The following is a 12,343-nucleotide window of genomic DNA, read 5'->3' on the forward strand; positions in this document are numbered from 1 at the left end:
ATTGGAGCCACCTGGCAGGCTCATCGGAAAGACCGGCCAGCACAGAAGGCCAGGTATGGACACTCAAGGTAGAGTCCCCCTGGGCCTGGGCCAAACCCAAGGGTGTGGCCTGCCCTCAACAGACCACCCCCTCACTTACAGGCACTTACATGTAAAACTCCTCCGCAGGCGATGTGGAGTCTTGTGTCCAGGTGACGTTGCCCTCGGAGAAGTAGTTGGTGCAGTTGTCAGTGTTCCAGGGGTTATTGCAGCTGGTCCAGGGCAGCTGGTTGGTGAAGGAGGAGATGAGGTAGTAGAGCGCCCAGGCCATGATGGTGTTGTAGTAGGAGGCGATGTAAAAGGTAATGATGCAGATGGCGTAACCGATCCCTGGACAGAGGGTGAGGGAGGCCGACATGAAAGGCAGCCCAACAGGGAAAGACTGCAACAGGGCACTGGAGGGCACGCAGCAGGGGAGGGGCAGGGTGGGGGCTGCCTCTCACTTCATTCCCCAAAAGCTCAGGAGGCAGCAGGAAAGCGGCAGTGTGGTAAACGACTGTACGACTGTACGGGCTATAGGCGTTTGCAAGGTGACAGGGTTCAGAAGTGTGTGTGCTGAGGATGCTTTAACTGTTTCCATTTCGTTTACACTGTCCTTTATTCTGTTTCCTTTTAACAATCTCATACCACTTGAGCAGTTAAAAAAATTACTGTACTCAAGTTGTCTCCCAGGGTTACCGAAAGCTTAACGGATTTCAGAAAGTCCCCAGCTCCCACCCACTGATAGAAATCACCACTTGGAACATCCACCCACCCACCCACTCAAGCCTTTCAGTTACCTTTGAACATAGGGCAGATTTTCTTCCATATTGAAATGCACCCGTTTCGGTGGTACTGGCCCAGCACAAGCTCCATGTAGAAGAGTGGGATGCCCCCAAAAATGGCCATGATGGTGTAGGGGATAAGGAATGCCCCTGAGGCAGATGAAAAACAATTTTACTCCCTGCCCACATCTGTGCCAGGACGGCCCAAGTGACCTGGACACCAGGGGCCACGCCGAGAATCGCAGAGCCCCCTGGTGCTTGAGCTGAGTGACATCACACTGTGTTCACACTCTGAATATTTCCTCCCCTATAAAATCACAAGGTTGAGGACAGCCATCCATCATAATCACTGCTGGGCTTAAAAACACACACACACACACACCCCCCCCAGGCTTCCGGAAGCAGGAGCTCCAGGTATGGGAATAACAAAAAAACCCCACAAAAAACAAACAAACAAAAATTTAAGCTCCTACGTGATTCTGATGCAACCAGCACAGGGACCAGTATTTGGGACCCTTGGAACAAAACTCCTGTGACAAGCCCTGGCCGGTTTGGCTCAGCGGTTGGAGCATCGGCCTGCGATCCGGAGAGACCCGGGTTCGGTTCCCGCTAAGGGCACGTACTTCGGTTGCACTTTGTCCCCGGCCCTGGTTGGTCGTGCGGGTGGCAGCCACTCGATGTGTCCCTTCATGTCGATGTTTCTCTCTCTCTCTCCCTTCCTCTCTCTCTCCCTCCCACTCTATCTGTACAAAAAATGGAAAAATATCCTCGGGTGAGGATAAAAAACTCCTGTGACAAACTGTAGAAGAGCTACAACAATCTACACGTCACTCAATTAATATCTTTGTTCCTTAGGATTACCCCTGACTCCAGACACTTGATTATTGATATTTAGCTATTTTCCATAATCCCATTGAATTTTGAGCCAGGATGCTCCCTCTTGAGCCATTTTGGCAGGTGTGCCTGAACAGCATAGTTTGTCGCAAAGAGGGCGGAGCTGCTGCATCTCAGCGGTGTCCCCTGGTTCTCGTGGCTGAAGCAGAACATGGAAATGCCAAGTTAAGGACTGGTCACCTGCAGCCTGAGCGTTAGCCCAAAGGATGGGTCAGCTTGATTCTCCCAGACAACGTTTCCTCCCATAAAGTGCTTTGAACCTAAAAACCCGAAGTCAGTGCAGCTCAGAAAGGTCCCACCTAACTTGCAGTCACTCTGAAGAAATCTGAATTGGGAATAAGAACCACATTGTATCATCATGGTGGCATTTGTCCAAAAGGTTTGCTTGCCTGGCTTCACCGTAAGAAATGAGTGTGTGGGAAATGGCACCGGTGACCCAGCCCCTTATGTAACGCTCAGGCTAAGGTTGGAGACGAGGTGATTCCAACCTCTGCTCCTCCTGGGCAGCGAGCGCTGGACTCCCTCTCCCGCCCTCGGAGCAGAAGCTGCCTCTGCAGCTGCATGGACCACGGCCCTAAAAAGCAGCCAAGACAGGCAAGTCCGTGTCAGGCCATGGACACAAATGAATTACTTCCCAAACCTCACTTTAGTTGCTCTCCCAAATCTGTTCCCAGAGCTCCTGTCAAAATAAATATCGACGGAAAGGATTCCCATCGTTTGTCCTGTTCCGGTTCTGAGAGCAAGTCCAGTGCGTCAGCACAGAGGCCGCACACCTGCTCACTCCTCCCTCTGGGCTCCCAGGTCCAGGCCCACAGTCAGCTTCTGTTTTTCAATCTGGAAGTTAACTACTTGGGAGGCGTTGGGGGTAGGAGGAGGAGGAACAAAAGCTAGTCTCTGGCCTCAAAAATCTAACCCTCTCGTCAGAGATACAGGGCACATCCATGCATGGTTTGAGGTCGGCATTAGTGTCCTGCTTGGCTGGGTAATTAAGACTCTGCACCTGAGCTGACGCCCTTCTCTGATCTCACCCAGGTCCAAAGGCCCAGGAGGGTCTGGACCCTAGATCTACCTCCCAGTTTTTCCTTACACAGATCTCCCCTCTCTGGACTCCTCTGAGCAGGAGCAAAGGAGCTCAGCACAGGGCTGCCGGTCATCCCTCACATCTCGCGGGTGGAGAGGGGAGCTTAGATAATGCAGGGATGAGAAGGGCTCTTCAGCAAATGGAACATTAATGATGATAAAATCTGCTGAGGTCAGATTAGGGAGATTTCATCCAACTTCATAACCCTGAGAGCCTCAGGCATGCAGACTCAAAGTGTGCTGGCTTACTGGAGATTTATCTTTTAGATAAGCTTCTAAGTCTAAGCAATCATGTTCCCAGACGCATATCAGTTAAACAAGACAGAAAAGATTGCTGGTGGCCGGTGATACTGACCCCCTCCATTCTGGTAACATATGTAGGGGAAGCGCCAGACGTTGCCCAGGTCCACAGCATAGCCAATGACCGACAGGAGGAAATCCCCCTTCTTGCCCCAGGTCTCCCGTTCCTCTTGGTGAACCTCAGCCACTAGGGCGGTGGTGGCAGCTGGGACAGAGTGCTGAGTGTCATCTCCTGCACTGGGGCTCGGAACCGCTGAGTACCCATTGGAGATGTGGCCAGATTCCACCTTATCCGCAGGGGCGGGGACAGCCTTCCGTAGAACTCCATTTTCCTGACAGTCTTCTCCATCCTTACACACTGACAGCTCCTTCTGGGAATTTAAGGGTGTGGTCTCCATTCTGCTGTCTAGCAGATAATACTGACGCCCATCTGCCGAGGACCTGGACTGAATTCTTGGTGCACAGTCTGTGGGGTCTTCAGAGTTTACATCAATGGGTCTGAGAGCTCTGTTGGAAAGGCACACAGAGAAAGAATATTATTTTATTGATTTTAGAGAGAGGAAGGGAGAGGAAGAGAGAGATAGAAACATCGATAAGTAAGAACATCATTTGCCGCCTCCTGCATGCCCCCCACTGGGGATTGGGCCCACGACCTGGGCATGTATCTTGACTGCAAATCAAACCGGTGACCTCCTGGTGCATGGGTTGACGCTCAGCCACTGAGCCACACCAGCCAGGCCATAGATTATTTTTCTTAATCCCTTCACCTTTTTCATGTGATTTTTATCCTTCGTTTTGTTTAGGTGGTGTCATATTTATTGATTTGTGGATATTATACCAACTTTGCATTCCTGGAATACATCCCACTTGATCATGGTGTATGATCTTTTTAATGTATTGCTGGATCTGGTTTGCTAATATTTTGTTAAGGATTTTAGCATCTATGTTCATTAGGGATATGGGCCTATAATTTTCTTTCTTTGTAGTGTCTTTGTCTGGTTTTAGAATTTGGATAATGCTGGCCTCATAAAATGAGCTTGGGAGTCTTCCTTCCTCTTGAATTTTATTTATTTTTTTATCCCCACCTGAGGATATTTTCCCATTGATTTTTAAATAGAGTGAGAGGGAGGGAGGGAGATAAGGAGGAAGGGAGGGAGGAAGGAAGAGAGGGAGGGAGGGAGAACGAGGGAGAGAGAGTGAAATATTGATGTGAGAGAGACAATTACCCCGACTGGGACTGGGAATCAAACCCGCAACCTGAATACATGCCCTGACTGGGAATCTAACCCATCACCTTTTGGTGTACAGGATGACTCTCCAACCAGCTGAGCCACACTGGCCCTGTGTCTTTTGATTGGAGCATTTAAGCCATTTACATTTAAAGTGATTATTAATGTGAGAGAAGAACATTGATTGGCTGCCTACTGTATACACCACGACAAAAGTTTGAACCTGTAATCTAGATATATGCCCTGACTGGGAGTCAAACCCACTACTTTTTATTTATTGCCTTTTTATTTTTTTAACTATGTCCCTCTGTTGTTGTTGTTGTTGTTGTTGTTCTTCTTCTTCTTCTTCTTCTTCTTCTTCTTCTTCTTCTTCTTCTTCTTCTTCTCCTTCTCCTTCTCCTTCTCCTTCTTCGTCTTCGTCTTCGTCTTCTTCACCCATTAATATTTCTTATAATACTGGTTTGGTGGTAAGGAACTACTTTAGCTTTTCCTTGTCTGGGAAGCTCTTTATTTCTCCAATTTTAAATGATAGCCTGGCTGGTTAAAGTAGTCTTGGTGGTAAGGTCCTTGCTTTTCATCACTTTAAATATTTTATGCCAATCCCTTCTGGCCTGAAATGTTTCTGTTGAGAAATCAGCTGTTAGTCTTATGGGAGCTCCCTTGTAGGTAACTGTCTTTCTTTTGCTGCTTTCCAGATTCTCTCTTTGTCTTTACATTCTTTTTTGTTGTTGTTCACTTCCTCACCCGAGGATACTTTTCTATTTATCATCAGATAGAGTGGAAGGGAGGGAGGGAGAGAGAGAGACAAAGAGAAATATCGATGTGATAGAGCCACATCAATTGGTTGCCTCCCACATGACCTGACCAGGACCGGGGATGAACCATAACCATGGTAGGTGCCCTTAACCAGAATTGAACCTGTGACTCATTGGTCCACAGACCAACACTCTAACCACTGAGCCAAACCAGCCAGGACTCTCTCTTTGTCTTTAACCTTTGCCATTTTAATTATGATGTGTGGGCCTCTTTGGGTTCATCTTGTTTGGGACTCTTTGCACTTTCTGGACTGTGTGTCTTTTTCCTTCGCCAAATTAAGAAAATTTTCAGTCATTATTTCTTGAAATAGGTTCTCAATCCTTTGCTCTCTCTCTTCTCTTCTGGTACCACTATGATGTCAATGTTGTTATGCTTCATGTACTCCCAAATGTCCCTTAAATTACCCTCAGTTTTTAAAAAATGTGTTTTCTTTTTGCTGCTCTGATTGGGTGTTTTCTGTACCTTGTCTTCCAAATCACTGATGTGATCTGCTCCATCCAACCTATCTTTGTAGTATGTTCTTCATTACAGATATTATATTCTTCATTTCTGATTGGTTCTTTTTTATAGTTTCTATGTCCTTTTTCATACTGTTGTAGTTCACATTAAGTTCCTTGAGCATCCTTATAACCATTTTTTTAACTCTATATCTGATAAGTTGCTTGTCTCCATTTCATGTAGCTCTTTTTCTGGAGATTTCTCTTGTTCTTTCATTTGGGGCATGTTTCTTTGTCTTTCCATTTTGGCCATCTCTTTGTGTTTGTTTTTATGTATTAGGCAGACCTGCTATGACTCCCAGTCTTGGTAGTGTGGCTTTATGTAGTAGGTGTCCTGTGGGATCCAATGACTCATTCTTCTTGATCACCTGAGCTGGGTGCTCCTGGAACATCCCTTGTGTAGGTTATGTGGGCCCTCTTATTGTAATTGCGTCTTTATTGTTATAGGTTTGTTCATGCATGGGGTTGACCCTCAGACTGGCTGACTGTGAGGATGAACCATGACCACAGTGTATGAGCTGTGCAGGTGCTGACCACATGACATGGAATTCACCTCAGCAGGGTCTGGTGCCTGCTGAGATCTCCCTTTGGATATGCCACCTGTGAAGCTATCTGGATCCTGTTCTGATGTCTGAAGATGTCCACTGGGTGTGTTGGTTCTGGGGCCTCTTGGGAAGGACTCTGGTGCCAGACAATGTCAGACACTGTCTGTGATTGGTCCTGGACAACCTGTTTGGAGCTACAAAGACTCACAGTTTGTGGCTGCCTCTGCTGGGCTTGGGTGTGTGCAGGAAGAACCAAGCTATGCACCAAGATTGGTTTTTACCAGCACTGGGCCCAGGGACAGGTCATTAAAAGTCCCAAGGCACCCTGGAATCCGCCTCTGCCTGCTTCTGCCTGCTGGCTGCCTGTTAAGCTCAGTCACTGAAAGAGCCTCTGGCAGTTCTCAAGTGCATAAGGCAGGTTCTCAGTGAGTCAGCAGGTAGGAGTGCGTGGTGTTCACCAGACTGATACAGGTTCAAACTTAGTGCCAGGGCTGGATCTGAGGCCACTCAAAAAATGTCCCAGGTTATACCAAGTCTAGCTGTCACCCTCTGGGTGCTTGCACACCTTTGTGGTGGGGTGGGGTCTCATGGTGTCATCAGGGTGAGGCCAGCAGTTTATTAGGCCCAAACAAACCAAGATTTGGCCATGTGAAGGGAGGTCTCTGCACTTGTCGGGCATGCTGGGGGGAAATGGCTCCCATTCTAGAGCCAAACATCTCAGTCTGACTCATATTCTTCTAGGAGCCCTATCTCAGCAGGGCAGGACCGCTGAGAGTCAGGATGATGGAGTTAGTGGATGTCTCATAAGGGGGACATTCCATCAGGCTTGGGGGAAGGTGGGGGCTGTGGCCCCTGCCCCAGAACCACACAATGTGAGTCTATCTTGGATTCTTCCCAGACAGACCTGCTGGGGATCCTGAGCTCAGCAGGGTGGGACCACCAGGAGTCAAGAGAGTGGGGCCTGGAGAACCCAGAGAATGGGGCTAACAGATCTCCTGTGAGGGGGGAAGCACCAGTCAGGTTTATGGTAAAAGGGGGAAAATGGCCCCCACCCCAAAGCCACACAACTCAGTCACTGACATCCTTGAGTCTGCCTAAACCTCTACACCTTGGCTCAAGTGGTTGACTGCTCAGTAGGGTGCAAGCTCTACAGTGTGGGGCTACAAGGAATCCAGAAGGTGGGGCTAGTGCATTTCCCCAGGCTGATGCCATATGGAGGGGAGTGCTCCACCCATGAAAGATGGCGTCTGTGGTGTAGGAGAGGGACTCAACACAGGGGTCCGGGTGGCTGTCCCTTCGTCTCTCTTCCCAGAGCCACAAGCCCCAGTGGCTCCTCACATGACTCTAGTCCACTCCGCCCTCCCTCCACCAGAACTCAGGGTGAATGACTATGAATGAGATTTTGTGTGTTGGCCCATTAAGAGGATGCCTCTGTCTCTAGCAAACTACCGTCTCTCCCTGGTGGACAGAATTCCCACTGTTCTTCACAGGCAGATGTTATGTGGGCACCTCTTCCCAGCTCTGGTGCTCTGGACTGGGAGCCCAGCTTGGGGTTGAGACCCCACACTCCTCAGGGGGAACCTTGACACTGAGATATCCCTCTGGACCTCAGCTGCCGCCCATGGGAGCAGAGCCAACCCTTTTTGAGTCTCCGTCCTTCCTTCCAATCTAGGTCTGGCTTCTTCTGTAAGTCTTGGTTATAAGACTTCTTTTAAGCTAGTCCTGGGTTGGTTATTCAGGTTGTTTGTTCTATGTTTTAATTGTAATTCCAATTTGGTCCTGGAAGGAGGTGAGCGTAACATCTACCTACTCTGCTGCCATCTTGGATCTGCTCATCATACCTTTTAAACTACATTGATTAATGGGATTACAAATGTATCTGTTAATTGTGATACAACCTATTTGCTATATGAGAGTCAATAAAATTAACTAAATTTTTCAATCTATGCAAGGCATCAAACCACAATCAAGTAATTTGAAAAGGAAAAAACCCAAACAAACAAAAATGGACAGCAAATCACCAAGGTCCTGACAGGCTCTGTTTAAGAACAAAGTATTGACTTCTACTTTGTTTCTTTTTATCCTCACCCTAGGACATTTTTGCATTTATCTTCAGTTAGAGTGGGAGGGAGAGAGGGAGGAAGAGAGAGAGAGAGAAACATCGATGTGAGAGAGACATATCCAGTGGCTGCCACCCTCATGACCCCACCCAAGGCTAGGGACAAACTGCAACCGAGGGACATGCCCTTAGCAGGAACCCAACCAGGACTCTCCGGACCGCAGGCCGATGCTCTAACCGCTGAGCCAAACCGGCCAGGGCTTGGCTTCTGCTTTGGAACTGGAATCTCACACTGGAGTTTACCAGTAACTCAGAAGAATGTAAGGAGAGTGCTCGCTTTAACAAAGCTCCCCCACCCCAAAGTCTGGCTGGTTTGGCTCAGTGGTTGAACATCGACCTATGCACAAAGAGGTCACGGGTTCAATTCTCGGCCAGGGCACATGCCAGGTTGTGGGTCAAATCCCCAGTGGGGGGCATGCAGGAGGCAGCCAATTGATGTTCTCTGTCATCGATATTTCTATCTCTCTCCCTCTCTCTTCCTCTCTCTCTAAAATCAATAAAGAAAAAAAGTTAAAACAAAACAAAAACCACAAAGCTCCCCAGAATACTTTGTCCTGGAATAACAAAGAGGCAGTTTTCACCTGCAAGTAGATAAAGACAGTCCTCTCCATAATTTAAACTGAACACGCAAAGCATATTCTATGTAAACCATAGATGTGACTTAAAGAGGAAAAGAACAAAGGATAGAGGTGAAAAAGGCACCTTTTGTGAGGCACCCCAACTCCTGAGCTGTGGACTTTTTCCACACTCCCTGTCACCCAGCTCTTAGAAGCCTTTGGGCAGCTTTTAGCTGCTCTGACTGTGTCTGGTCCACCTGTGTTTCTCCTTTCTATGTTCCCGTCACACCCTGCTAGTCCTACTGGGCCTCACGTGGCGCTGCTGCTCACCATTCATTCTTCTTGCCACTCCCAGCAACTCCTGTGGCTAATCCACTTGTTATTCTGCAATAGTGGGCAGTGGGGGCACCTGTCATCCACACCAGAAGAGCCAGGGGAAGGAGCTCAGCAGCTACAGATGCCAGCATGGCTGGTATCTCTGCCCCGACACGCTGTGGTGGGGAGGGCTGGGCCGGGGCCCCCGAGCCTCCATATCACTGCCGTGGGCTGGGGTGCAGGGAAGTCAATTCAGCCCTCTCTCCTCTGGATTGAGGTCTGAGACATCAAACGTGGGGTAGAAATCCGAACCCTTTTGGACTCTGAACCTATGGCCTGTTATAAAGTAGTAAGCAACCACAACCGTCCAGCTAACTTCATTTCTTCTGGGCCTGAACTTTTCAAACACTGGAAACAGTTTGAGATTTAAAGCATGTATCTGTTTAGCTCAGATCATATACCTTTCTAGCAAAAGACACCCAGGGATGACTGCCACCCCTCTCTATAGCTGCAAAGATTTATCCTAACCTTGCAAATCCAATAGTCAGAGGATGCCTAGGATTGGTAGCTAATAAGAATGGCAGTGTATACGTCAGTGAATATAACTTAACTATCTTGGAAATGTAAAGACAAAAACGTAATGAGTGAAAAATTGGAACATGAAGTAGTAGATTCACACTGAGGACTATGTACATCATATTGGCAAGGTTTAGACATGAACACCGAAGGACACAAGTAATTGGAGTTTATGTCCTTTGGGTTCTTTTTTTCTGTACAGTAAAATGTAAAAATGTTAAAGAAGTTGATTGTTGCCAAAAATATTACAGCAACAAGAGAGAAACCAGCTCTATGAAGCTAGTGTGTGTGTGTGTGTGTGTGTGTGTGTGTGCGTGTGCATGTGTGTGTGTGTAAGGGGGTGGGATAGGTGTCCTGGGTTCTACCTTATCGAGTTGTTTGGTCCCCACTCCTGACCCTAACCTGGACGCAAGGACATAAATACCACTCATAGAAGAATACAGAGAAACCCATTCTTCTCGTGTTTATGCTGCTGTTTATGTTTATCCTGCACCCCCATCCCTGGGAGCTCAACTAGACTTGAACTTTTTAAAAATATATATGGTTTTATTGATTTTTAGAGAGAGAGAGGAAGGGATAGGGCAAGAGACATCAGTGTGAGAGAGAAACATCGATCAATTGCCTCCCACACACAACCCGACCAGGGATCGAACCCACAACCTGGGAATGCACCCTGACCGGCAATGGAATCCGAGATCTTTCAGAAACAGAATGACGCCCTGGCCGGTTTGGCTCAGCGGTTAGAGCGTCGGCCTGCGGTCCTGAGAGACCCGGGTTCGGTTCCCGCTAAGGGCACATACCTCGGTTGCAGTTTGTCCCCGGCCCTGGTCGGTTGTGCGGGTGGCAGCCACTCGATGTGTTCCTTTCACATCGATGTTTCTCTCTCTCTCTCTGTTTCTCTCTCTCCCTCCCACTCTACCTGAACAAAAAATGGAAAAATGTCCTCGGGTGAGGATAAAAAAAAAAAAGAAAGAAACAGAATGACACTCAACCAACTGAGCCACACCAGTCAGGGTTTGCTGAACTTTAAAAATAACCACACATCCTCTCATTTACCCTAAGTAACTGTAAGACCAAAGACTTTTTTAAGGTTTTGTTTTCTTAGCAAGAGATGATGAGATGTCAATATATTTAAATATACAGCTGAATTCAACCCGAACTTGGTGGTCCCTGGCTGTGTTGTTTGAAGGAGGCCTCCGCACTCCCCTCTGGCCGACATCAGCAGCCTGCTTCCCACATCACCCACCACAGGACTGGGGACCAGATGGCACAGATGAAGAGCTTTACAACGGGCAGCCAGATGGCCCTCAGCGACAGAGCCGCCCGTCTGAGGACCCCTTGCCTGATCTGTCTTTCTCTACCTTCAAATTTTTACTCATTCTTTTTATCTTTGGTACCACAACTTTCCTCTCATTTAAATCGAAGCTCAAAGAGCAAAGCATCACCCAACCTTTCTCCGGCATGTCCACCAGGGTCGATGAAAGGGACACGCCCTCCATCGCCAAGGACACGGTGGTAGGCAGGAGTCCGGTGATTTGTTCTAGATTTCATTGACTTTGCCCCTTGGGGCGCTCTGCAGGGAAGTTGAATAACGTGTGTGTTGGCGAACTTTTGGGGGGCAATATGTATTCGATTAGGCTCCTCAGGGGCTCAGCCCCCAAGGCATCTGATCTTGATTTCTTAGCTACTGTCGAGCAGCTCCTACAAGAATACACACTAGTCTCTATTTTTGTCACGAGCATTACAAAGGTCTTGTTTCCTGAAACATCCCCCAGCACTTAAAAAAAAATTATCAGCAGGCAGAAATGGCCCAAGTTGGAAGAAGACGTGTTAAGAGCATCCCTCAGCCCTGGCCAGTTTGGCTCAGCAGTTAGAACATCGGCTCACGGTCCAGAGAGGCCAGGGTTCGGTTCCCACTAAAGGCACGTACCTCAGTTGCAGTTTGTCCCCAGCCCCGGTTGGAGTCTTGTGGGTGGCAACCACTCGATGTGTCTCTCTCACATCAATGTTTCTCTCTCTTTCCATCTCGCTCTACCCGAAGATGAATGCAAAAGTGTCCTTGGGTGAGGATTAAAAAAAAAAGTGTCACTTAGCCGACTCATGACCTCTCAGGTTGCTTCTCTCCAGAGGTCCGTCTCTCTCCATCCAGCTCTGCTTTCTGGGGTTCTCTTATTGTGCTCCCACCCCGATCATAGAACCTGGGGTGCAAACATGTAAGTGACAGCCACTTGAAGCCACCAAACCGGCGAGGGCCGCACATCTTTTTTCCAGCTCTCTCCACCCCTCCTCGTTACTAACCAGGGCGGCCAGGAGCAGCTGGCCTGGCTGGGCCCCTTCTCTGTGGGACGCCGTGTGCATCCCTGCTCCTTCCCCACGTTCCTGATGCTGCAGAGCACCGACCAGCTTTTCCTACGGAGACCAGCAGATAACAATGGTGGAGAGAAAGCTGGCCCAGGAATACAGAAGCGACAGTTGTTAAGGTTGGTTTCCATGAATGCTCTCTTGAAAGTTTTCTTTTTTCAGATGTTTTTATCCTACTGGATAGAGATTGCAAATGAGGTCAGATTACAGCTGTGACCTCCTCCAGGCAGGCATTGAGTATCTCTAGGGCC

The 12,343-nt window shown here is 48.3% G+C and overlaps 1 protein-coding gene across 1 annotated transcript in view; it reads right to left on the reverse strand.

The window, feature by feature from the left end:
* SLC6A4 (solute carrier family 6 member 4) overlaps positions 1 to 12,343 on the reverse strand; it is a 42,829-nt gene that overhangs the window by 21,679 nt on the left and 8,807 nt on the right. Inside the window, exons 2-4 of the mRNA XM_036269040.1 lie at positions 3,133 to 3,584; positions 819 to 953; positions 150 to 369 (exon numbers count right to left, since the gene is read on the reverse strand). Of these exons, the coding sequence (XP_036124933.1) occupies positions 150 to 369; positions 819 to 953; positions 3,133 to 3,475 (698 nt within the window). The 5' untranslated portion in view covers positions 3,476 to 3,584. The remainder of the gene's footprint in view (positions 1 to 149; positions 370 to 818; positions 954 to 3,132; positions 3,585 to 12,343) is intronic.

This window comes from Molossus molossus, unplaced genomic scaffold (genome assembly GCF_014108415.1).
Source record: "Molossus molossus isolate mMolMol1 unplaced genomic scaffold, mMolMol1.p scaffold_m16_p_19, whole genome shotgun sequence".
Taxonomy (NCBI): Eukaryota; Metazoa; Chordata; class Mammalia; order Chiroptera; family Molossidae; genus Molossus; species Molossus molossus.